Source organism: Barbus barbus, assembly GCF_936440315.1.
Source record: "Barbus barbus genome assembly, chromosome: 29".
In the NCBI taxonomy this organism is placed as follows: domain Eukaryota; kingdom Metazoa; phylum Chordata; class Actinopteri; order Cypriniformes; family Cyprinidae; genus Barbus; species Barbus barbus.
In genome coordinates this window covers 26,491,429-26,518,658 of record NC_136757.1, presented here as the reverse complement: position 1 = coordinate 26,518,658, position 27,230 = coordinate 26,491,429, and the positions used below count along the sequence as shown (strand labels likewise).

The window sequence follows — 27,230 nt, the reverse complement described above, 5'->3', positions numbered from 1 at the left end:
GGGCTTTCATGCCTTTAAAAGAAACTGAAGAAAGCATGATGTTAATTCAGGCTACTTATTTTAATCTGCTAAGTTTCTGTTTTATAGGTTTAATCACACATTCTTTCCAAGCAGCCACCTGGTCGAGAATCACTTTCCATGAATGTATTTCCTGCTGCGATCAAAGCATTGTTGGGAGGTTGAAGTGTCGTAGTTCTCCTGCATTGTTCAAACAGTTTAAATCGAGCACAGCATGCGTCAGTCTATGTGTATAACACAGTTTCATGGCAGTTTAATGAGCATTTTACGTTTTGCCGAATCGGTGGCTTGTGTGTGTCAGCGTGTGAATGAAATCTTTCAGTATTCCCCAGCTGCCCTGTGACACAAACAGAGTGCACGTGAGGGTGAAAGAGGCTTACTGTGGGGCACATGACTCTTCCCATAGTCCAGCTGCTTCACATGTCCATAAAATACAGCTACAAAATCTCTATCAAAACTACTACCACAAATCCAGCCACATAACACCAGGAATCTAATGACAGCACCCATAATTAACAAGTAACATACCACTGCTTAGAATTCAATTAAATGCAGGGAAAGAGATCTCATCACATGCAAATGTCAGTGTTACACAAGCCGAATACAGCTGGACTCAACACTCTGGAGCTGAGCTGATTTACCGCTATTATTTTGGCATGGATAAAAAACAACCCGTTCCATTGCCTCGCTCTTTAATCTCCTCCTGGGTGACCAGCGGCTCCAGAGACCGGCAAAGAAACCTGGCAACCCCGTTCACCGTCACACTAAACACTCATATACTCTTGCTGGGAACTATTAGAATTCTTGTTGACTTCAACATTGTCTTAATGGTGCACAACACTGTCTTAATGCTGGTCATTCAAAATGCACCGTATGGGCATAAAGAAGAGAAATCAAGACATAAAAGTCAAGTCTAAAATCAAATACAAAACTACAACTACAAAAATACAACAGTAAAACTTGTAAACTGATTAACTGTAAGTTACCTTATCGTGCACAGATCATTTTTATATTTAAAAAGACAATACAATAAATCATTTTAGGTTGGATATATTAATATTATACCATAGAAATATTACAGTTTTACAACAGATAATCACAGTGTATTTTGGCTATTCAACAAGTATTTTAAATACAGTGAAAAAGGCAATGCATGTCATTTTAAGTTGGTTGATACATTCATATTATATCATTATAAAATGCATATAATTATGATATATATTGTTACAGTGTATTCTGACCATTCAGTTGGTTGATCTGTTAATATCGAATCAGAATCAGAATCAGAAAGAGCTTTTATTGCCAAGTATGCTTGCGCATACAAGGAATTAGTTTTAGTGTCATAAGCTTCCAGTTCACAGACACAACAATAACACACAGACAATAAAAATAAGATGAGAATAAAAAAAATACACATGTAAATATAAATAAACAAAAAAATTCAAAAGAAAAGAATAATGGAAATATAAATGATTGTATATACAGTTGTCCAATAGATGATAGAATAGGATAGAATAAAAGGAGATACAGCGATGTACAAGGATGGAGGTGGTAGCAAATAAATATAAGGTTATTGCATAATGGGGGGGGGGGGGGGGCATTTAACTGTTCATAAGTTGCATTGCCTGGGAGAATAAACTGTTCTTGTGCCTGGCTGTCCTGGTAATTGTGGCTCTGTAGCGCCGGCCAGATGGCAAAAGTTCAAAAATGGGATGACTTGGATGTGAGGGATCTAGAGTGATTTTCTGAGCCCTTTTCCTCACTCTGGATGTATGCAGTTCTTGGAGGGTGGGCAGGGGGGCACTGATAATCTGTTCAGTAGTTCAAACCATTCTCTGTAGTTTTCTGATCCCTGATTTTGCAGCTGAGCCAAACCAGACAGTTATTGATGTGCACAGGACAGACTCAATAACGGCTGAGTAGAACTGTTTCAGCAGCTCTTGTAGCAGGTTAAACTTCCTGAGCTGGCGAAGGGAGTACAACCTTTATTGGACTTTTTTTTTTACAATGGAGTTGATGTGAGTGTCCCAATTCAGGTCCTGAGAGATGATGGATCCCAGGAACTTGAATGTCTATGATGGTGAGTGGGGAAAGTGCAGGGGGGTTTCTCCTGAAACCCTATCATCTCCACTGTTTTTAGCGTGTTGAGCTCCAGGTTGTTTAGACTGCACTAGACAGCCAGCTCTTTAACCTCCTGTCTGTAGGCAGACTCGTCACCATCCTGGATGAGGCCGATGAGTGTGGTGTCGTCTGCAAACTTCAGGAGCTTGATAGAGGGGTCTTTAGAGGTGCAGTCGTTGCTGTACAGAGAGAAGAGCAGTGGGGAGAGAACACAGCCCTGAGGGGCGCCAGTGTTGGTGGAGCGGCTGTTTGACATGAATTTCCCCAGTCTCACTAGTTGCTGCCTATCTGTCAGAAAGCTGGTGATCCACTGACAGACAGAACTAGGGACAGAGAGCTGGGTTAGCTTGGTCTGAAGGAGTGTAGGGATGATGGTGTTGTATTATTGTATTAATTATTTATTTAAATATTAAATATACAGTTATAAGCTGTATAATACGAGGTGCATAATATATAATAACAATGTATTCTGGCTGCAACAAGTTTTTCATATAAAACGTTTTTAATTTTTTTTTAATTGATCAATTATTAAGAAAGGCAATGCATGTCATTTTAAGCTGGTATATTGTGTTTTTAAAGAGGCAATGTCATTTCAAATTACTTCATTTAAAAGTGAAATATACAAATATATAATCAAAGTGTATATATAGATGCTATAGTTAAAATGTATATCATGCCAATTTAAGATGATTAATATATTAATATTTAATTAAAATCGAAATATACAATTATGAGCTGTATAATATACCGTTTTTAGATAATAAATTGTTTTTCAACAGGCAATGCATGTAATTTTAAGTTGGTTGATTTACATGAAATATAAAATTATGAGCAATATAATATATAATCATATTGTCCATTCAATAGTTTTTTTTAAGCGGCATGTCATTGTAAGTTGGTTTATAGGCTTATTGCATCACAGTGTATTCTGACCATTCAACAAGCATTTTTGATACTAAATTCTCACAACAATATATTGCTTCCTAAAGTATTTAACACATTTGTGCATAGACAGATTGGATATTGTCACATATGTGGCATGTACATATACATACACAGCATGTATGTGGGAAAAATAATAGAAACGAAGCAGCGAGAGGCTGTCGTCCCGTAGCGTAATGACCGCAGCTCTCAGCCTTGGAGTGATCAGCACAGTGTGGACACATGGACAGGCCATCTGTCTGCAGACAATCTCACACATGCGTATGTCATGAATTTGGGTGACCAAACTCTTTATTATACACTATGCAAGAGCAGAAATGTACTGCAATAGCTTCAAATGCCATAATAACAGACATTGGTATCCGTAACCTTGGATTGTGATCATGCAATCATAAGATTTTATTAAAGCAGATAAGAAAATAAAGACGAGGACATGCGAAGGCATGGTGGCACACTAGCTTTATGGAAAAAAACACCACCAAGGATCACAATGCTTTAGCTTTGCTGTGATTGGCAGACACGATTAGCTCAGCATTGTTGCCATACATTCAGACTTTGGACATATACGCCCTTTTTCTTTCTTTTCTTCTTACTCTCTCTCTAAGTTGATCCTGACATTTTGAGTAGATTATCCCCTCACAAGGCCACTGACCCCTTCATGTGACCTCACATAGCATCTGGAGATTTTGCTTTGGCATACAGACTGGAACTTAAAAACACATTGGAAAAAATGCATGGTTTGTCAGTCATCGAGGATTTATGATGGAACGGCATGTGAGAATGAGGCTTTGCTGCCAGTAAAGTGACGCAAACAGCGGTTTCCGTCCTGATTCACAATGCGCATGCGCAACATCAAAATGAGGTAGAATAAACGCGGAGAAGAGCGAATTCCTGAATGGGCGGGGTTTGGTCAGTAAACGCGTGCATATGATTAAATGGATCATATGCTCTTTGATTAAATAGATAAGAATGTTTTCAGCACCATCATTCAGATCCAGACAGCAGCTTGGACGCACGCAGTTATCACGTGATAACTGTTACTTTTCTCAGCGCCGCTAAGCGCAGACTAATCACAGTCGTTTGTGATTTACTGAATGATGATTTTCGAGAAATTGGTTAAGTATGCCAGGTACTAATCTTTGAAAACTAAGCCAGCTTTAAATATGCATTAAGCGTGACCTAACATACAACAAAACATTGACTCGATGGTGGATGCAGCTTTCTGTGCCCCCTGCTGGTGTTTTATCATATAAACTCATTACCAAGCAACAGTGGCGGGACGCGATGCGATGCGATACGAGCGTGTGCTTGTCTCTTTAAGAAACGCTCCTGTTGCATGAGAGCCTGGTGTTTTTCCACTCTCTCCGTTATTACATGCGCTCGCATATAAGACAGAAGTCGGGGGGAGAGGGCGTAAAGATTATTTCCCTCGCTTTGTAGGAGAAGACAAAAGAACAAGACACGGATTTGAGCAAGAAATTGAATTATCAGGTGAGTGACACCTTACAGGTCAGTGGAGGCTGAACTGTATCTTTAAGAGCATCTTTATGTAGCCTACATCTCAAGTACTCGTTTATTTTTGTCGGATATACAGTCTTTTTTTTATTAAAATATATGTTACAATAAAATTCACTCTGATTTCCATCTTTGAGAAGCGCACCTTTATGTCTAGACTTTTTTTTATTAACTCATTTTTGTCAAAGAACGATATATGGTCTCTGCTTTGAATTGGAAAAGACTTTAAACTGTTTTGCCATTCAACATTTCTAATTAGAATATAATACAGAAACACTGTTCCTAAAATGTAATATGTTTCTGGTATTGTATTGGAATTGCTATGTGTCTTGTGCACGTGCTCACAGGCTTTTGGAAGCATGGTGTCATTAAATATTAAATGCAATCAATTTATTTTAGATGCACCGTATTTAAAGATGAATTGTAAGTACTGGTTAACAGTGTACCAGCGAAAGGCTTGTGACAGCACCCTCAGGACCATCACAGACTAACAGCTCAATAAAAATGTAGGTTAATGTGAATTTATCCTGCTCTGCTCCTGCATGTAAACACTGGAGACAGATCTGTCTCAAACATGTCATCTGGGTTCATGTAACACCGCACAGACACAATGTAGGTTATTGGGACACTGCCAAGAATTTAACTTCTTATCTTGTCCATTATTGGTCTAGTGTGTTCAATGCAAAACCCTCGCTGATGGATATGCATTAGAGATAAATGAGAGTTAGGTGTGTCCGCACGCGCAGCCTTTTATTGTGGCTCGTGCAATGCCTGTGTTTGTCATGCGAACTTGCAATATCCTAAAAACTTGTTTAGGGTTTTATAATTTATTCCGTAGATGGGGTTTCCAAATTAAACACGCATAAAAATGCAATTTAATCAGGAGCGCGCGCCAGAGAATTAGGGCACCTGCGACGCTCGAGCGAGCGGAATATTTTTCAGGTTTTAATTGTGACAGACAGATTTAGTTTTATAATGCATGACATGAGATAACCTTGCAGAAACAGTTCTCCTCAATACCACTCAGAAAAGTACTGGCTTGTGCCATACACTTGATTCCCAGCTATAAAAACTATGTTCGAAGAAACATTAAGCTACGAAAACGATGTTTTTGCATGTTTTTTTGTTTGTTTGTTTTTTACGTTCGTAACGTCCGGTTTGTTAATGCATTAAGCAGGTTACTTCTTGGTCATGTTTATTATTTATTAACATTCGAAGAACATTCCATTGTATCATTTTGAAAATTCTATGAGAATGTTACATTTGAATATTCGATCAATGCTTAAAAAACATTTTAGAAACTGTTATGAAAACGTCCCAAAACATCCATTTCTATTTATCCATTTATTAAGAACGTGTATATTTGGTTGTGCGAACATTACAGGAACATTATGGTAATGGTATTTTTCGATTTTTATTATTATTTCTAATTATCCAATTTTTTAGGGTTAAGAACGTTACTTATTGGTTATGTGAACTTTAGGAGAAAGTTCTATTCTATGATTTTGAAAACATTTTGTGATTTAAACACTCTTAACACCCATTTTTTATTTTTCAGAATATTTTCTCTCAACATCAAGATAAAGTATATCAAATATTAATAATTTTATAATAACGTTAAAAAAAACACCTTGGTGAAAGTTATCATGGGAATATTAATTGTTATTTATGACTGCCATGTTCATGTACCATGGTATTGCAACAATATGTGGTAAAATACCACAAAAAAATACTGTAATATTACACCGTGTTCTAAATCTTCAACCCTTACTGAATTTGCATTGTGCAAAGTTGGCATAGTTTTCTTCTGTTGTTTTGAAACATCATTGTTTGAATGACTAGACATCAATGAACTAACATTAGAGTATATCTGACCTCCCATGGCTTTAGATTAAATTTCTTCTCTGCTCACGGCATTGGTTGACGAAACATGCATTTACAGCTGCTGTTGATAGTGAGCTATCCGTGGTTATCTATATGAAGGCTAATGAGAGATCCGGGGCATGTTTAGAAGGTCATTATTGAGGTCAAGGAAGGTTGAAAGAGGCTGATGGTGACCAAGATAAGCTGAGCTGTGACCCTGCAATATTTCTTTGCTCATGGCCAACGCTACACTGACACAAGGGCATTTGACTTGTATGAGTCTAGCACTCCGAGTCTAGCTTTTTTGACACTCAAGTGACCCAGACGGAACAGTCACATTCCACTTATTGGTGTGGAGTTCTTATCAGTTTTATTTCACAATAAATTGACACATTGCTTGTTCTCCAGATGAGATAAAATAGACTTTTTGAGATTTAATGGCTCGTTGGAATCTGATGTTGAAAGAGATTCAAAATCTAATGGACCCTTTTGTCTGTGATGATGCGTTTCAATGGTCAACAGCATCATAAATCCTCTACATTTTTTTATATTTTACATTTATATTGTTAATATTTCGTGTCGTGATTTGAATGTTTTTAAAGGATTCCAAAAAATAAAAAAGTCTTCACATTTAAACATTCTAACATTATTTTCACCCAAAATATAGCATCATTTGAAAGTCTGTTTTTAATATTCTAAGAAAATTAAAATGTCCAGTTTTCTTGTCGTAATTAGAACATTATTTAAAGGTTATAAAAATGTTTTTCAAGTACAAATAAAATCATAAGGATATTCCGAGAATGTTAATCTCAGAATGTTTTCTTTCAATGTTATGAGAACATACAACAAATATGAATTAGGTTATAAGAATGTTCCATAAACAGTACTTTCAGAACATTATATAACTTAAAAAAAAAAAACGCTAGCCAAAGTTGTGTGAAGATTTCCTGTTAGATGGGGAATTCATATTTCAAAGCTTAATATGCTCTTGGGATCATCTGAAATCATGCCGGAGAAGTGTGAGAAATTTAGCTCACGATCATCACATTTTATTCATGTAGAGTAAAGAAGAGTGACCAAGAAAATACATTCTCAAATTCATGCATTTTCAACTCAAATTTGCATTTTTGTGCTAACAATATAATTTGGAATGAAAACTGTATTAAATGGGGAAAAAAATGTGAAATGGAAACATTTGGAGGATTTACAGGAGCAATACAACTGCCGTATCTGTCCAGGCTTCATCAGAAAGCTTGTCCTTAGATACAGTGCCTTGCAAAAGTATTCATACCCCACGTTTTATGTTGCTGCCTTATGTTAAACTGCTTTAAATTACTTTTTTCCACATCAATCTACACTCCATACATTATAATGGTAGAGCAAAAAAAAAAAAAAAAGGTTTTTAACATCTTTGCAAATTTATTACAAATAAAAAACTTAAATGATTCCATTGCATAAGTATTCATACCCTTATCTGGGACAGTTGGAATTTAGCTCAGGAGCCTTCATATTGCTTGTAGATGTTACTAGACTTTGAGTGAAGGTAACCTGTGGCAAATTCAATTGAATGAGTATGATTTGGAAAGGCACACACGTCTTAATAAAAAGGTCTAACAGCTGATAATGCATATCAGAGCAAAAACCAAGCCCTGGGGTCAAAAGAACAATCTGTAGAGCTCAGAAACAGGTTTGCGTCAAGCCACACATCTGGGGAAGAGTTCAGAAAAAAATTCTGCTTCATTGAAGGATCACAGAAGCATGTAGTCTCTGTTACCCTTAATGGAAGAAGTTTGAAACAACCAGGATTCTTCTTAGAGCTGGCCTCCTGGCCAAAGCAATTAATGGAGCAATTAATGGAGAAGGGCTTTGGTTAGAGTGGTGACGAAGAACCTGATGGTCACTCTAGTTGAGCTCCATGGTCATATATACAGACAGGAGAAATCTACAGAAGGACAAACAGCACTGCAACACTCCACCAATCTGGGCTTTATGGCGGTGTGTCCAAACTCAATCCTCTCCTCAGTGAGGACAAAAGAAACACACTTGGAATTTACAAAAAAGCACCTAAAGGACCCACATACTCTGAGAAACAAGATTCTCTGGTTTGTGAACCTCAATTCTAAGCATCATGTTTGAAGGGAACCAGCTCTGCTCATCACCTGCAGAGTACCATCCCAAAAGTAAAGTGTACTGGTAGCAGCCTCATGCTGTGGGGCTGTTTTTCAGCGGCAGGGACTGAGGGACTCATCAGAAAAGAAGAAAAGCTCAAGTGCGGCAAAATATTGAGATAGCCTTAATGAAAACCTAGTCCAGAGCATTCAGAACCTCAGAGTGGGCAGAAGGTTCACCTTCCAACAGGACAATGACCCTAAGCACACAGCAAGAGTGGCTTATACACAACGCTGTAAATGTCTTTGAGTGGCCCAGCCACAGCCTGGACTTGAACCCAATCAAATATTTCTGTGGAAACCTGAAAATGTGCATCTGCCCCATTCAACCTGACAGAGCTTGAGAGGTGAAGAGGTGAGGAGACAAATGGCAGATAATTGCCAAATGTTGATGAGCAAAGCTTGTCGCATCAAACAAAAAAGACTTGAGGCTGCAAAGGTACTTCAGCTTAATATTTAGCTAAGGGTATGAATACTTATGCAATGCACTTATTTGAGTTTTTTATTTGTAATAAATTTACGAAGTTGTGACAATTCTGTTTTTGCTTTGGCAATATGGTGTATGGAGTGTAGATTGTTGTGGGGAAAAAGAAATTTAAAGCAGATTAACATAAGGCAGCAACATGAAAAAATGAAGGGGTATGAATACTTTCGCAAGGCACTGTAAATAGGAATAGAAAAGAGGATGTTGATAAAAATATAGATAGAAAAATGGTATCAAACCTCAAAACATACAGACAAAAGGGCTCTGGCTAACTAGGACACGTGTAATGGAGTGAGCTACTTTATAAGCGTCAGTGCTCGAGCTTTCAGTGTGAGTTTCAAACAGGATATCAGACTGGAGAACAGTCTTCTCAGCTTCCTGCTCGGCCTGAATCTCATTTCAAGAGCTCATGTCTTACTCTTAGCTGGAGCACTGTATACAACGGCAAGCATGTAAACATTTTTTGTATGTATCATTCACACTTTACATAGTTGTGTATATGTTAGTTCTTGAGGCTTTTGTGTTATTCAAATGATTCCTAGGAATGTTTTGCATGAGCTTTCAGCAGTCAGCAGCACTGAGATTTGCTGATTTGTTTGAGCTTTTGCTTCTAGATCTGTCTTATGTAACAGTACATGCATTGCATAGTCTCAGTGGATGTGATTTCATAGCTCAGATTTTCTGTTTATTTATCTGTTATGAGATTTATTCTGTCCTCGTGGGTCTTCATGAAGGTTTTCCACCTCAGTCACACATAAATAGATATTTATGATACACCACTGTTTAGACGTTTGGGGTCTGTACATTTTTTTAATGCTTATAAAGAAGTCGCTCCATTTATTTGATGAGAAATACAGTAAAAACAGTAATGTTGTGAAATTATTTTACAATTTAAAATAACTGTTTTCTAATGTTAATGCATGTTAATGCAAATCTCTGTGAAGCAATGCTGAGTTTTCAGCATCATTACTCCAGTGTCACATGATCCTTCAGAAATCATTCTGAATATAAGAAACATTTCTACTTATTATTAATATTGAAAACATTAACATTTTTCAGGATTCTTTGATGAATATAAAGTAAAAAAAACAGCATTTATTAATTAGAATTTTTGTTACAAAATAAAAGTGTCTTTACTGTCACTTCATTCATTTAATGCATCTTTGCTGAATAAAAGTATTAATTTCTTTTGATCGGTAGCATAGATCATTCTCAACCCCTTCTCCTCTCTGGTTCTCAGTATGGCACAGAAGGAAAAGTTGCAGTGTCTCAAAGATTTCCATAAGGACACGCTGAAGCCGTCTCCCGGTAAGAGTCCTGGCACGCGTCCTGAAGACGAGGCGGAGGGCAAAGCGCCACAGCGGGAGAAATGGGCCAGCAAGCTGGATTTCGTGCTCTCTGTGGCCGGAGGTTTCGTCGGTTTAGGCAACGTTTGGCGTTTCCCGTACCTCTGCTACAAGAATGGCGGAGGTGAGGGTGTTTACATGTTTAATATGTCAACAAAATATGTTTGAGGTAACACGTTTCAGTCTTTGTGTACTGTAAATAGTGGCTAATGTCACATGCAAACATAGTCGTGACATTAAAGGGATAGTTCACCAAAAAATAAAACGTCTGTCATCATTTGCTCAATCTTTTTTAAAGAAATTAAAGTGCTTTAATAATACAAAAATGGGTATTATTTAAGTAGTATGGTAATATAAATTGTAATTTTAGTGCTACTTTTCAGAGATGTCCATTGTGATACAAACATAATTTTTGTTGATTTTGTGTTTCTGGTAATTTCGCTTCCTGTAATGTGGCTTTCTTTGCTGAGTTTGTGCCTTATCTTGTGTTGGTGTTTCCAGGTGCATTTCTCATCCCCTACTTCATATTTCTGTTTGGCGGAGGTTTGCCCGTCTTCTTTCTGGAGGTGGCGCTCGGCCAGTTCACCTCTGAGGGAGGAATCACCTGCTGGGGGAAACTCTGCCCCATTTTCACCGGTGAGACACATGGACAGATCGAGAGAGAGTGAGAGGACGACAGTCTGACTTTGATGATATTTAATGACTCATCGGGGTCAAGCACATTTTAATCAGCATAAATCATATTTCATAATGATCCCATCCCCCTGCCGGCTGGTTGCGGTCCCTCGCAGCAGTGTTGACCAATCGGCACGGCCGTTACTGCGATGCGCTTTCAGTCTGATTGGCTGCTGAAGTGGTTCGTTAAAGCATCTTCACTCTGACCTGCTTTCAGCATCTGATGCGGTTGCTAGGCAACACTAGAAGATGATGTGTTCTTTTGAGACGCATCATCATGTTCTTATCTGTGTGTGAGCGGGATGCGGGTCACTCATACAAACACACACACACACTACATGTGCGTTTAATTCCCCGTGATTTGTTTGCTTTGAGCCGCTCTGTGCTTCAGAGCGCTGTGACTAACACCCCGCTCCACATTTGGACATGTATTCTGATCTCCATGGCAACAGCAGTGAGAGGTGACTGAGATGCTTGCGATGGGATCTCCTCTCAGCTCAGGAGCCAAAATCTTGGTTGTGTTAGGAGCAGAAACGATTAAAACGATGAGAAACAACAGGACAGCAAGGTTTTCGATCTTTTAGATTCCACTCTAAAATATATTTTCATATATAAAGACCTGATTAATATTATTGTATATTTTTATTTAATGTTAATTTAATAATTTTTATTTTAATCAAATTTATTTAGTTACTTATCTTATTAGTTAGTCTTATTTGTTTTAATTTGTAATTGTTTTTTACATTTTTATTTAAATCAAATTTTATTTTAATCAAATATATAGATTTTTTTAGTTTGTATTACTGGTTAGTTAGTTCAATCGTATTTATTTTAACATTTTTACACTGCCTTTTTATTTTTATTTATTAGAAAAAATACAAAATTTTATTAAAATATATTAATTTTGTTTATTAATTTATTTTTAACAGATTCATTTTATTTAAATCAAACCTTGTTTACTTTACTAATTTTTAAATGCATTTAATCAAATTATTTTATTTATTCTGTTATTTAAATCAAATTTTATTTATTTTAATCAATTCATTTTAATCAAATGTAAAATTTATTTAATTTATTTACATTTTATTTACTTATTTTTAACTTTTACTTTATTTAAATAAAACAGTATATTTTAATCCAATTTATTTAGTTAGTTAAATCTTATTTATTTATTTATTTTTACACTGCTTTTCTTATTTTTATTTATTTAAATCATATTTAATTTTTATCCTGTATATTTTATTTATTTAAATCAAATGTTATTTATTTTAATCATGCTTAAATTTATTTATTTATATATTTAATTATAATACAATTATTTTGTTTATTTATTTATTTAAAGTGAAAGTGAAAAAGTGAAGTGACATACAGCCAAGTATGGTGCTCTGCATTTAACCCATCCAAAGTGCACACACACAGCAGTGAACACACACACACCGTGAACACACACCTGGAGCAGTGGGCAGCCATTTATGGTGTGGCGCCCGGGGACCAGTTGGGGGCTCGGTGCCTTGCTCAAGGGCACCTCAGTCGTGGTATTGAAGGTGTTATGTATTTAAAACACATTTTATTTATTTTAATTAAATGTATAATTCTAATATTTATTTAAAAAAATTCAGATTTATTTGATTTAAATCCAATTAATTTAACATGTTTTTTTTTATTAATTAATTTAAATAAAATATATTAATAAATGATTATTCATTTAAATCAAATCAAATTTATTAATTCATTCATCCATTGAGTCAACCGTTTATTTATTTATTTACACTGCTTTTCTTTTCCATGGACCCACAGCAATCCCTTGTGGACCCTTGAGAGTCCCTGGGCCCAATGTCTTAGGAGATATTTTTATTACTTTAGTGCCTGACCTCTATATACACACTTGCACGGGCACGTTGCTCATGTGGCTGGGTTTTATTTAGCACATACAGCGCAAATGAGTGATATTTCCTACCACCGTGAGCCCATTGTCCCCTTTCACCCAATGATAAGTCTCAGCGGCAGCTGACTGTTCTCTCTTGAACACGCACGTGCATCTACGGTGAAGTCCTGCTCTTGCATACTCAAACACACGTTTGGCATTCTGTTGTCAGCTGTCACAGCGGCTCCTGGCACCGCGGAGCGAGCTTGTAGCACTTTGTATTAATTATAGCATAAAACTGGCATTCGGCCCTTTGACTGCCCTCAGCCCTAGAAAACTAACACTAAAAATATGATTTCAGACGCAGTGTCAGAGCCAACAGGTGAAGCTTCATTGCTCTGAGAATAGTTGCTTCAGCTGTGTTTGACACATTAACACACAGCAGGGCCCTCAGAGACAACAGAGGCTCTCCATCTCATAAAGTCTCACGTTGTGCTCACATCTCGTCAACAGACCGCATAATGTGGGGTATCATTCATATCTCTAACGCAAAGAGCGACAGGTTACATGCAGTGCAAGCAGTGGTGCTTGTCTTCTAATTTCTGAGCAGCTCTAGTGCTGGCTAATGTCTAAGTCTAATGGTTTGATGAGCCATTGTTGGTTTGTGTTGGTCTGGTTAGTCCATCGGGACTGTTAGTTCCAGGACAGCACTACAGATTGCTTAGAGAACAAGCGTCTGCTGACAAGCGAGATCCAATTAACTCTTTCTTTCCTCTTTATAAACTGGAATGCTGTTTTACTTTCATAATGTGGCATTTCTGAGGGAAATACGATGCAGAAAGAGACTCGATTTTATTTATCAGTGTATGGTTGCACCAAGTTAGTTGTTTCGCTAATAAATATTTGAGTGCTGATCCATTAAACCTTACGTATAAACTAAATATTTAAAGAAGCAGGAGTAACGGCTGGAATAAAATGGCAGATCGATTGAATTTGATCAATCAGCTCAAGTTTTACCTGCTTTGGACGATGCTGACATATAAAATGTAAATGACTGTAAATGTCAGCATCGTCGTATAAGTCCAAAGATTTGGACGTATAAATTTAATGCTTAAATTAAAATAAATAAAACAATATAGATAAATATATAAACAAACAAATAAATACATACATAAATACATAAAATTAAAACAAATAAATGTCAAATTTTCTGGTTTGTGTACTTATTTTTTTCTCCTGGCTAATATTATATACAGTTCCTAAATACATTTAATATTTACATATTTAAATATACTATTTAGACTAGTCAAGTCAAGTCACTATTATTTGTATAGCGCTTTTAACAATGCAAATTGTGTCAAAGCAGCTTTACATCGGCTTGATATAAAGCTGGGTGGCTTTATATCAGCTTTACAGTATTTAGACGGGAAATAGTTTGTCGAAATAGTGTCATTCTCCTCTTGTCAGACAAAATAGCAGTTTAAATCTAGACTAAAGTATAAAATATTGTGCAAAAGACTCATCTGGTTCCTGTGGTCTTGTCCCGATGGCCGTCTTGGAGACAGGGTCTTCACTGGGGATCAGTCTCTGGGGTTCATCTAGGTGTCCTGCTGTAGAGCTCATCTCTAGGTGCTGATCCACCATCTGATCTGGATACAGTCTGGATCTGGGTGGCTACGGTGACCTCGGATTAAGAAAGAAACAGACTAATATTAGAGTAGATGCCATTCTTCTAAAGATGTAACAAGTACATCGGGTGTTTTGGGAAGTGTTCCCGGTTCCGGTTGACCTAATTAATGCAGCCTAACAATCCTTTAACGGATTTGAATTATAGAAATGCGATAGTGTATTATGTGTAAACCAGGTTAAAGAGATGGGTCTTTAATCTAGATTTAAATTGACAGAGTGTGTCTGCTTCCCGAACAGTGTTAGGTAGATTGTTCCAGAGTTTGGGTGCTAAATAGGAAAACGATCTGCAGTTGATTTTTATATTCTAGGTATTATCAAATGGCCAGAGTTTTGAGATCGCAGCGGACATGAAGGACTATAATGCAATAAAAGCTCACTCAAATACTGAGGTGCCAAACCATTCAGGGCTTTATAGGTAATTAGCAAGATCTTAAAATGTATACAATGTTTGATAGGGAGCCAGTGCAGTGTTGACAGAACCGGGCTAATATGGTCATACTTCCTGGTTCTAGTAAGAACTCTAGCTGCTGCATTTTGAACCAGCTGGAGTTTGTTTATTAAACGTGCAGAGCAACCACCCAATAAAGCATTACAATAATCTAGCCTCGAGGTCATGAATGCATGAATTAATGACTATAATGTAGTTTATACAAACTACTGTTTAAATGTTTCTTGAGCACAAATCAGCATATTAGAGTAATTTCTGAAGGATCATGTGACACTGAAGACTGGAGTAATGAAGCTGAAACTTCAGCTTTGCATCAAATAAATAAATTACATTTTAAAATATATTCAAATAGAAAACACTTATTTACATTTTTGTATGAGCTGTTTGCGTATTACGACTCAATATTTGCGTATACCCTCGGTATACCCACTTGTTTTGTTGCTTCGCAAGTCCGTAATCTACTGTAGCTATAATGGTGTCCCATACAGTTGTGTGAAACTCGTGATTCTTTGTTGTAATTGGTGCATTATCACTTCAATCATTCTACCTTTTTCTGCCCATCATCGACTGAGTGCGTGTGTCCACTGCATTGAGAGAACTCCATCCACTCAATGCCGCTTTTGTTTTTCACCTATGAGCTGGGAGAGCCTACTGGCCATCTGGAGCACCGGGACATTCCCGGTGGATCGGTCGAGTAGTGAGCCGATCGCCGAAGCGAGGAAGACCTCCCCCACATTAGGCACTGTTTTTAAACTGTTTTACAGCGAACCGAAAAAAGCAAATACTCCAAAAGTGTGAATCGGCACTATGCAATGCATCCGCCAGCCGCGCGCAATGTAAAGTGATAAACAGCGCAAGTCGCTTCATCCATTCAGATGTGACACAGAATTATTGTTATAGTCGTGTGATATATGAGAACATTAAAGGTTCTGTAGTGATGCTGGCTGAAAACAGCCACGAAAACTGGAAAACACCAATAAATAGGCTTGTCAATTCAGCACCATAGTAATTTACCATGGTTTTACTTCTTGTGACCACCATCTTACAAGAACTTCTCTCTTTAGATGTTTAGTTTAATTCATTTTAATAGAAGTAAAATGTTGATTCAGTAAGAGCACGATTAAAGATAAATATCAGTGTCTTATATACATTAGGGGTGTATTATTTACAAATATTAAAGTTCTTAAAGGGATAGTTCACCCAAAAATAAAAATGATCGTTTACTCAACATCATGTCATTCCAAACCTGTATGAATTTCTTTCTACTGTGGAATAGTAAACCACTTTTTTCTTTAGGACTACACTGATTTAGATGTAATTAATGTATAATTATGACCAATTCAAGTAAGTAATTTAGAGTAAACACTGATGAATTGTGAAAGCAAACAGGCTGTTTTGCTTTCCTATTGACTTGTGTTCTGTATGTGCATCAGGAATCGGCTACGCTTCGATCGTGATCGTGTCTCTGCTGAACATCTACTACATCGTGATCCTGGCGTGGGGTCTGTACTACCTGCTGCAGTGTTTCCAGCACGAGCTGCCCTGGGCCCGCTGCAAACACAGCTGGAACACCGCGAACTGCGTGGAAGACACCATCCGCAAGAACAAAAGCCTCTGGCTCTCCGCCAACATCACCAACCTCACCAACCTCACCTCGCCGGTCACCGAATTCTGGGAGTGAGTATCGAGCACGTAGTAGCGTCGCCCTGAGGTTGTGTGTACGGGATGGACGCTCTGTGCCCATTCTCATCACTCTCATGTCACCTGCAGGCGGAACGTCCTCAGCATCTCTTCGGGGATCGACGAGGTCGGCGGTCTGAAGTGGGAGCTGGCGCTGTGCCTGCTGGCCGTCTGGATCATCTGCTTCTTCTGCATCTGGAAAGGAGTCAAATCCACCGGCAAGGTGAGCGAGAGGACAAGAACGTTCCACTACATCGTCACAAAGCAGTCCATTACACTTTTAGAAATGCTTAAGTTTGTTCCCCCACATTTTGAGAAATGGTCATTATGTTTTAAGAGTGCAAATTGTAACCAACCACATAAAATGACCAAGTAGAAGCCAAATGAGTGTTGCCAGCAATATGCAAGGAATAACCTTCGCCTTTCAATAAATCAGATAATAATCATAAATAGTTCATATTAATATTCATAAGTCAATTTTCAATAAGTCTTAATTCCTTGGTTCATTTGAAATCTTAGCACGTGTTTAATTACAGAAGTAGCAAAGAACCGCAAAATCAGATTCTTTGATTCCTGTTTACTTGGATCGCTCAAATTTAACGTTAAATATATGTTGAATACTTAGAAACCCAATTTCAAAGTAACAGGAAGTAAGCATTTTTAAATGTTTTTGAAATAAGACTCTTTTTGGCTCACCAAGGCTGCATTTATTTAGTCAAAAATACTGTAAAGACAGAAATATTGTGAAATATTATTACAATTCAAAATAACTGTTTTCTATTTAAATATAATATAAAATGCAATTTATTTCTGTGATCAAAGCTGAATTTTCCATTGAATTACTCCAGTCTTCAGTGTCACATGATCCTTCAGAAATCGTTCTAATATGCTGATTTGCTGCTCAAGAAACAATTATTATTATTATTTATACTAAGTTGTGCCGCTTAATATTTTTTTCCAAAGATTTTTGATTGAATAAAAAGTCCAAAGAAACAGCATTTGAAATATCTTGTGAAGCATACGTCTTTACTGCTTGCTGAACAAAAGTATACTTTTTTTTTTAAGAAAAAATAAAAATAAAAAACTCCACAAAAAAGGTTTTACCGGGTCTTTAACAAACTTTTAAAAGGTTTTCTAATTAAAACTCCAACCACATCATGTGAAAAGTCACAGCTGACATCCCAAGATAACCAAGGCTTTACACAATCAACTAAAATGAACTAGCTAGACAGGTTTTGGTGGTGCATATGAAAATGTCTCCAGATTGGTGTTTTTTGTCAGTCTAGAAACTGTGTGGGATTATAATCGCAGACACACACTGAGCCCCATTCATGAAACACGAGCAGAACCGATTTCTGTGTAAATAATTTGTAAAACCATTCAATTCAATGCAGCGTTTTGTGGAAAAAAAACGATTTTATGAGCGAATTACACAGAAATCCATTCTGCTCGTGTTTCGTGAATAAGACCCAATTAATGTGCACGTTCACAGGCCTTCCTTTCAGAGTTTGTAGCTCTCTGCGGGTTTCATTTGTGCCTTACGTAGGTGTATAATTATTTTATATTCATTATGGAAATCCACGAACCCTCTGGCCTCTTCTCGGTCTGTCTGTAGGTGGTCTATTTCACAGCGACGTTTCCTTTCCTCATGCTGATTGTGCTGCTGGTCCGCGGTGTGACTCTGCCTGGTGCCGCCGAGGGCATCAAGTTTTACCTTTACCCCAATCTGACCCGCCTAAAAGACCCTGAGGTACTGAAACACACAGAAAGAAATCTTTGTGCAGTGTTGTTTTTCATTTAAAGGAAATGTGATGAAGCAAACTGCAATCTCTGTCTCTGTGGACCGGTGTAGGTGTGGATTGATGCAGGCACTCAGATCTTTTTCTCATATGCTATTTGTCTTGGTGCGATGACATCACTGGGAAGCTACAACAAGTACAAGTATAATTGTTACAGGTGAGGACTCGTATGTTTTAAATGCATGTTTATAGCTATATGCTGTCTATTTATTCTACAAACATTGTGTGTGTGTGTGTGTGTGTGTGTCCAGGGACTGCATGCTGCTCGGATGCCTGAACAGCGGTACCAGTTTCGTGTCAGGCTTTGCCATCTTCTCCGTCCTGGGGTTCATGGCACAGGAGCAGGGCGTGGCCATCGCCGATGTGGCCGAGTCAGGTAATGCTCAGGGTCAAAGGTCACCAACCTGCTCACACAGAATTCTTGGAATGAGAGGGAGAAAGTTTATTTATGATTGTCATTGATCTTACGTGCTGTATATTATATGAAGCTCTTTCAACAGCATTTGGGGCACCGTGTCAGTTAGCACAGAATATTCTGTCAAAAAAAAAAAAAACAGCAAACAACGTGCATATCATGTGAAAATCACAATTAATGCATTTCATGAAATTGTTCAAAGTGCACAGACAAGGGTAGTAAGGTATAAATACAATAAAAAATGTGTATTATACATATAAAAATATAAAATAAATATAACATGAAAAAAAAAAAATATATATATATTCACTACTAATACATGATAAAATAAATACACAAAAAAATTATAAAATGAATGTAAAATATAATTAAATTGTATAAATAAAATAATATATACCATATATAATATATATATACACATTTATATATTTATCTTTTTTTATCTATAATATAAATGTATGTTTTTTACAGTATACAGTAAATAATATATATATATATATATATATATATATATAAAAGTTTTCTTCACTTTCTTTCTGAGAGTCTGCTAGTATGTCACATGATAGGCTTTTCTTTACCACATGCCTTTCTCAGGTCCTGGTCTGGCCTTCATCGCGTATCCAAAGGCCGTCACAATGATGCCAATGCCGACGGCCTGGGCCATACTTTTCTTCATAATGCTTCTGCTGCTGGGCCTAGACAGTCAGGTTAGATGGACACACACAAACACACACCAAATTAAAGCCATAGTTCACCCAAAAATTAGCATTCTGTCATTTACTCCCACTAAATGACTTAATTTCTTCTGCTGAACACAAGAAGATAGAAGTCATTTTTGGGTGAACTTACCACTGAAACATAATTGGAAAGTCTCTGAGTAATGAAAATGTCCTCTGGGTGGTGTGACATATGAGTGCCCTGGTGTTGGAATGAAAGACTGCAAACATTGAGATGGTTAAGCCAGCAGATCATAACTTCACAGCATAGCATTGAGTCCTGATGTGAAACATCATCTCTCTGCGGCTGTGCGCCAGCGTCAAGGAATTACGCCGCTATATTTTGGGCTGCCTCCCACAAACACACCCTCACACTCACAATCACGAGACGCTGAAGGTATTCCAGTCTCATATGACTTGCTGAAAAGCCAGCGTGCGTTGGATCACATTTCCTTTTGCGTATATGTGTGTGTGAAATTACACCTACATCACACACACAAGCAAAACACTGAGAGCAACAACAGTGGACATAAATAAGGGTGCCATTATTATGAATGTCATTCGCTCTGCAGAAGGCAAAGAAAAGATGTCAAAATGATTTATTATCCCTTAGGCTGCACGCATGTTTAGATTTTCCACGGTTCAGGGTCAAATGTCACCATTGTTTGTTCATTAGGACACTTTACCTCAGATGACTTCAAGAGGCTTGTCCCATTAAAGCAGTGTTTTTTTGTTTAATCATAGATGATCATCATCAAGGTTCTTAAGTTAAGTTATACATAATTTTACATATTAACCTGAAAAAGATCATAAGTGTCACTTTTTTTAAAGTTTGTGCTGTTACTGTTTGACATTTTTGCCATTTACTATCAAATAAAATGTTATTTTTGTCGACTAAAATTATATGCCATGATATGCCAAATGAATGAATATATCAATTAAAGTATTTTCGTCAAAATGCAAAAACTATGATTGAAACAAAAACTGTAAAATCTAACAATGCAGTACTAATGGTCACTAGTAGGCATCTGTGCTGCTCTGCCGTATCCAGTGTATCACATGACCTCTGCTTCACAAACACTGGTATTGTCCAAATCACATCACTTCTCATAAATGGTCGCATTGTTCTCTAAATCAGTCTTTATAACTGTATTGTCACGCCAGGCCTTAACCAGGCACAACATGATTTAGCATTAGCAATATATGACAAGCTCTCTATTCAATGCTCATTTGTTTTTCATAGAATATATAGAATAGATTTTTAAATGAGGTTTTATTGCATCCAAACAAACACAACAAGTGACCAGTGACAGGTCATTAGAGCTGTTTATATATTTTTTCAGAAAGCATTTTCAATTTCAGTGTCACGCTGGTTTGTACACCGTTTTAAGTCACAAGTACTTACCACTCACCACAATTTAGTCATTTTCATTCACTGAATTAAAACTGGAATGAAACAAAATCAAATAAATATTAGATGAAAAACATAAAAATTTGAAATAAATAAAATGACAAATATAAATACATATCAGCTAAATAGAAATATTTAAAAAAGTCCTAAAATTAACAAACGCACATAACATAATTACTGAAATTAAAATGACAACTGAAAATGTAAGAAATCAGTAAACTAACTGAAATTTCTAAAAATTACAAATGTACTAAAACTAAAATGAAAACTGAAAATATAAAAATATGTAACTAACTGTAATCAGTACGTTTAAGTACTAAAATTGCAAAAACTTAAATATAAATAAAGGCCTAAAAAAAGAAAAATAGATATAAAAGTAATAAAAACTACCAAAACACTTCAACTAAAATTTAAATGTTAAAACTGAAAATATAAAAATGATAGGAAATATTGATGAATACTACAATAGAACATGAATAATTCTCAAATAACGCTGGTACTTCTTGAATCAGTTCCATCACTGTGTGTGTGTGTGTGTGTGTGTGTGTTTTTCTCCCATCAGTTTGTAGAAGTGGAGGGTCAGATCACCTCTCTGGTGGACCTGTACCCATCCCTCCTAAGGAAGGGATACCGGAGAGAAATCTTCATCGCTGTAATCTGCGTCATCAGTTACCTGCTGGGACTCACCATGGTCACTAAAGTAAGAGAGAGTGGACGGAGACGCATGAGTGTGTTGCGTTGATCTGCGGTGTTTGAATGCTGAATGTGTGTCTGTGTCTCTCAGGGTGGCATGTACGTCTTCCAGCTGTTTGACTACTACGCCGCCAGCGGTGTGTGCCTTCTCTGGGTTGCATTCTTTGAATGTGTTGCAGTAGCCTGGGTTTACGGTAAGTACACACTAGTGCTCGACCAGATGGGGTTTCACTATAAGCTTTTGATTTTGATTTTATTTTGCACTTTTTAAGGAAAAGGCTAATTTAGACTTTTCAACTTTACCTATAAAATCAGGGAATTTCAAATAACAATTCCAAGAAAAGAAATCTATCAATCATATTTTAGTTCATTTGGTATTATATAAATATCTATTTTATAGAAAAAAGAGTCATTCTAGTTTTAAAGTATATTTTATAATAACTAAAGGCTTTTTTATTTATTTATTTTAATTTTATTTAACTTTTTCTTAAATTTTCTCTTATGTAAGATAAAAAGTTAATTCTGACTATAATATATTTTATAACTCGTGTATTTAAATAAAAAATAATATCCCGCACACTATCAGTCAATGCTAAATATAGAAATTTATTATTACAAAAAAACAGTGACGTTTCGGTCCACTGACCTTCATCAAGCATGACTCGTGTATTTAAAAAACTGTTCAAATCTGTGAATTTCTACTTTTTTAAGGAGAGAAATATTTCAATAATATTGTAATTCATTTGGTATATTATAATTTATTTGTATGCATAGTAGTTACAGGTTTTCAAAAAAATATTATTTGATAAATTTTAATTCCTAATATATATGTGTGTGTGTGTATATATATATATATATATATATATATATATATATATATATGTGTGTGTGTGTATATATATATATATATATATATATATATATATACACACACACACACACACACACACACACACACACTAGTGCTCAACTAAATGGGGTTTCAATAATAGAAGGAAAAATTGAAATTGCAGGGTTTTAAAAAATTCCCTTAAATACACTACCATTCAAAAGTTTGGGGACAATAAGATTTTTTTTTTTATAAATAAATTATTTTATTCAGTAAGGATGCTATAAAAGACAGTAAATACATTTAAAATATTACAAAATATTTATTTTTCAAATAAATGGTCTTAGTGGTTGCTAGGAGAAATGAATTCCTAATTTTAAAATATATTTAAAAAAAATGTTATTGTAATATTTCACAATAGTTGTTTTTTAACTGTATGTTTGATCAAATCTTGATCAGTCTTGAGTGTAAGTAAAAAATGTAAAAATTAAAAAAAATCTTACTGACCCCAAATTTTGAATGCTGCTGTATTAATATAAATTTTAACCTAAAATCATCATGTTGATACATAAAAGAGCGTTGTGCATCACATACCCAGATACACAAATCATCATAAAAATCACCAAGGTTTCAAAGTATTTGTGGCCTTAAAGAGTCATGTAATAAAACACTGTAAACTATCATAAACACACACTATTATTAAACCGGTGCCTCTTCAAACAGATGCTGCGGTCACTTGTGTTTACAGCATTAATCCCGAGCTCATTTGTAGCGTCGTGCCTCTTATGATCTTTGCATTAAGCTCATTAATGTTGCTCAATCAGCAGTCTAACAGTGTTGGTTGAGATGAATCTTATATAATCTTATTTAGTCTTATATAATCACATCAGTCCTCTGGGCTTATTTCACATCTCTATTTTCCATCCATGACTGGCCCCACATGAAATCGGCGTAATAAAGATCACAGCACTAATCTTGACTGCATGTGTGTGTTTGCAGGGGCTGATAATTTCTACGATGCTATAGAGGACATGATTGGCTACAGACCCAACGGCTGGATGAAATGGAGCTGGATGCTGATCACTCCCGTCCTTTGTGTGGTAAGTGTGAGAAGGAACGCAATCTTTGCTTGAGAAATATGGCCAGTAGCAATGGTTTTTGATTATTCTCATTTTTTCCATTTCAGGGTTGTTTTGTCTTTTCATTGGTGAAATACAAGCCGCTCACCTATAACAAGTTTTACGAGTATCCTGATTGGTCCATTGGTTTGGGTTGGGCTCTTGCGCTGACTTCTATGATTTGCATCCCGATGATGGTCGTCATCAAAATCATCCAATCAGACGGCTCCCTGATAGAGGTGAGAAAGTCATGAGTTGCATATAAGCCCAAGACTGGTTGCCCACTGAAGCTAAGCAGGGTTGAGCCTGGTCAGTACCTGGATGGGAGACCTCCTGGGAAAACTAGGTTGCTGTTGGAAGAGGTGTTAGTGAGGCCAGCAGGGGGTGCTCACCCTGCAGTCTGTGTGGGTCCTAACGCCCCAGTATAGTGACGGGGACACTATGCTGTCAAAAAGCACCGTCTTTCGGATGAGACGTTAAACCGAGGTCCTGACTCTCTGTGGTCATTAAAAATCCCAGGATGTCTTTCGAAAAGAGTAGAGGTGTGACCTCGGCATCCTGGCCAAATTTCCCATTGGTCTCTGACCATCATGGCCTCCTAATCATCCCCTTACACTGATTGGCTTCATCACTCTGTCTCCTCTCCACCAGTAAGCTGGTGTGTGGTGGGCGTTCTGGCGCACTATGGCTGCCGTCGCATCATCCAGGTGGATGCTGCACACTGGTGGTGGATGAGGAGACACCACCCCTCACAATGTAGAGCGCTTTGAGTGCTTAGAAAAGCAGAAAAGCGCTATATAAATGTAATGAATTATTATTATTATTATAAAACACGTCAAACATACACATCTATTGGCATTTTGATCATATTTCTATTAGAAAATAACAATATATATCTGTGACATTAGGATGATTCTCAAGTTAGGGCAAAACCTTTGTGTCTCCTAGGATTAAAAAAAAATATATAATATTTTATATATTAAATGTATATGTAAAAATGTAATTTATAAAAAAAAATTGTAATTATACATTTAAAGTATATTATAATAGCTTAAGGGTTTTATTAAAATTGTATTGTTTATTTAAATTTATTTTTTATTTTATTTAACTTTTTCTTAAACTATATTAATTCTGACTATTGTATTGTTCACGGAGAAACAACCATTCTAGTTTAAAAGGATATATGATATTAACCAATTCTATATTTATATATAATATTTATATTACATTATACATGATATTTTATTAAATATATTATTTTTAACTTTTTCTTTAATTTTCTCTTATTTTTTTAAGAAAACAAAATAAAATTTTCTACTTCACCTATAAAATAAATGTATAAAGAAAATAAGTCAATTTCTGCCTCTTTTTTTTCCAAGACATTTATTTTTTTTTTATCATATTTTAATTACTTTGGTATAATAATAAATAGAGTCATTCTAGTTTAAAATGATCTATTATAATAACTTTGGGCTTTTTGTTTAAATTTATTTAATTTGTTATTTTATTAAAAAAATTCAAAATTCTTAAGAAAAATATTCTTTGTAAAAAAAAGTTTGTATTGTAAACATATACTGGTTTTCCAAACAAAAACAAAAAAAAGGTTTTAGATTCTATTTGAATGCTGTTCAGTTCTGGGCCATAACATTTGCAATTATCATCTAAAAGTCTGTCACTGCATTTATAATTTTTAATAATAGTCTTGAAAATGAATCATATCAAATAATGCGTTGTGTTCAGCGGATCAAAGCCGTGGCGGCGCCGGTTAAAGGAGGCGCGAGCTCTCGCCCGAAGGAGTACAGCCTGAAGAACAGCGAGCTGCTTCACCCGCTGGACCCCAACGGCATCCACACCTTCACCAAACACAGCCACACCATCGTAGAAACTACTATGTGAGGCTCTCTAAGAGAGATTCCCATATTCTCCCGCTCCTGTCCTCTCCTATGGGAGATCCCGTTTTTCCTGTTGTCCCGCTCCCTTCCCCACCATTCCTCTCTCTCGCTCTGCACTAGTGCGTTTTTATGAAATTATCTTATATCGATATATCTTTTTTGCCATGTAGGATTTGTATTCTGATTGTAATCAATGGTATTAGCATTAATGCTGATATTGTAATAACCTGATGTGAGCTTTAGCCGTCTGGGGCGTTTGTTTAATCTGTAGTTTCACATTAAACCACATCCTAACCAGGAGCGACACATGATTTACTGCTCACTGCATTACGATTTCTTTCATATCAATCAGAGTTTTGATCCTAAACAGCCACATTGAGACATTTTGCTTTCTATTTTGGTCCTGTCACTCTGAATAGCCCCGCCCACGGTAATATTTTTTAATTCGTTTTTTTATTAAATGTTAATTAAATGTCATTTTATTTTATTTTTAATATTATTTTTTAGTGAATTCAGACTTTTCTATTTCCCTTCAATAATACATTTATTAAAAAAAAAAACTTAAAATCAGGAAATTTCAACTTTCTTTAAAAAAAGATATCATTTAATTAATTCAGATAATAGACACTCTTGTAAAAAAAAAAAAAAAAATATATATATATATATATATATATATATATATATATAGTTTTAGATTAATTGTAAAAGCGGTTCACACTAAATCTAAAACAAAGTTTTTAAATAGGTTTATAATATCATCAATAATTTTATTTCTGGGTCATACCAAAAAATAAATATTGGTATAGAAATATAAATATATAAATTCAATATCACTGCTTTATTTTTATAATATTCTTGAATACCACTTCACTCACTCAAATAAATGAATGCAATGTCACAGCAAAATCTGATTGGTCCAAAATCCTGCCCCGCATAGATTTACATACATAAATCGTTGATTATATTCAGATTTTATCACTTTGCATGGCCTTTTACTTTCTGTGAGGACTTTTATTGTGTCGCACCTGGTTAGGACTCAATTCATCAGCAGAGAGAGTGACATAAGCTACATTATGACGTCCATCAGTGGTTGTGGCAGTAACTCTTGTTTCGATGAGGTTCTTAAATGTTTTTTTGTCTTGAAGAAAAATGAATGTACCTCCGCTTTGGCCGGACGCTGTGCACAGACATGCACAAACACGTAAGACATAAGCAAAACCTCTGTCCTTTGTCTCTCCTTGAACCATAGTGATCACTGCCATCGCACACATCGAGCCACCGAGTTCCTCTAACACCGTAGGCAGCTGTGTTCACTAATATAAGTATCATCTGATGCACTATTATACTGTAAGATGATCCGAGAGCTGATGATTATCAACACCACGCAGGGCTATTTGGCAGCACTTTATTAGCCGTTCATGTACAGCGGGGTCTGAAAGGTCTGAGAATGCTTTTATATAACTGTTAAAGTTCTGCTTTTTTCAAGAAAATAAATTTATCAGTCGTATTTTAATTCAATACATAAGAATTTGAGGAAAATGCTG

At 36.1% G+C, this 27,230-nt stretch overlaps 1 protein-coding gene across 1 annotated transcript; it reads left to right on the top strand.

Annotated features, from left to right (window-relative positions):
- Nucleotides 1-3,944: 3,944 nt before the first annotated feature.
- On the top strand, nt 3,945-26,320 carry LOC306849262 (sodium- and chloride-dependent taurine transporter-like). Its single transcript, XM_079384174.1, has 14 exons — nt 3,945-4,572; nt 10,352-10,581; nt 10,959-11,093; nt 16,567-16,810; nt 16,904-17,036; nt 18,429-18,563; nt 18,666-18,769; nt 18,864-18,988; nt 19,622-19,734; nt 21,717-21,854; nt 21,939-22,041; nt 23,676-23,776; nt 23,863-24,033; nt 25,535-26,320. The coding sequence occupies exons 2-14, from the start codon at nt 10,353-10,355 to the stop codon at nt 25,688-25,690; spliced, it is 1,887 nt and encodes a 628-aa protein (XP_079240300.1). The 5' UTR covers nt 3,945-4,572; nt 10,352; the 3' UTR covers nt 25,691-26,320.
- Nucleotides 26,321-27,230: the final 910 nt, after the last annotated feature.

Excerpts from the sequence above, each read along its gene's own strand:
- LOC306849262 (XM_079384174.1), top strand. The coding sequence starts at position 10,353 with ATGGCACAGAAGGAAAAGTTGCAGTGTCTCAAAGATTTCCATAAGGAC. Across the intron at positions 17,037-18,428 it reads GAGTCAAATCCACCGGCAAG|GTGGTCTATTTCACAGCGAC; the intron begins GTGAGCGAGAGG and ends GTCTGTCTGTAG. Across the intron at positions 18,989-19,621 it reads CGCCGATGTGGCCGAGTCAG|GTCCTGGTCTGGCCTTCATC; the intron begins GTAATGCTCAGG and ends TGCCTTTCTCAG.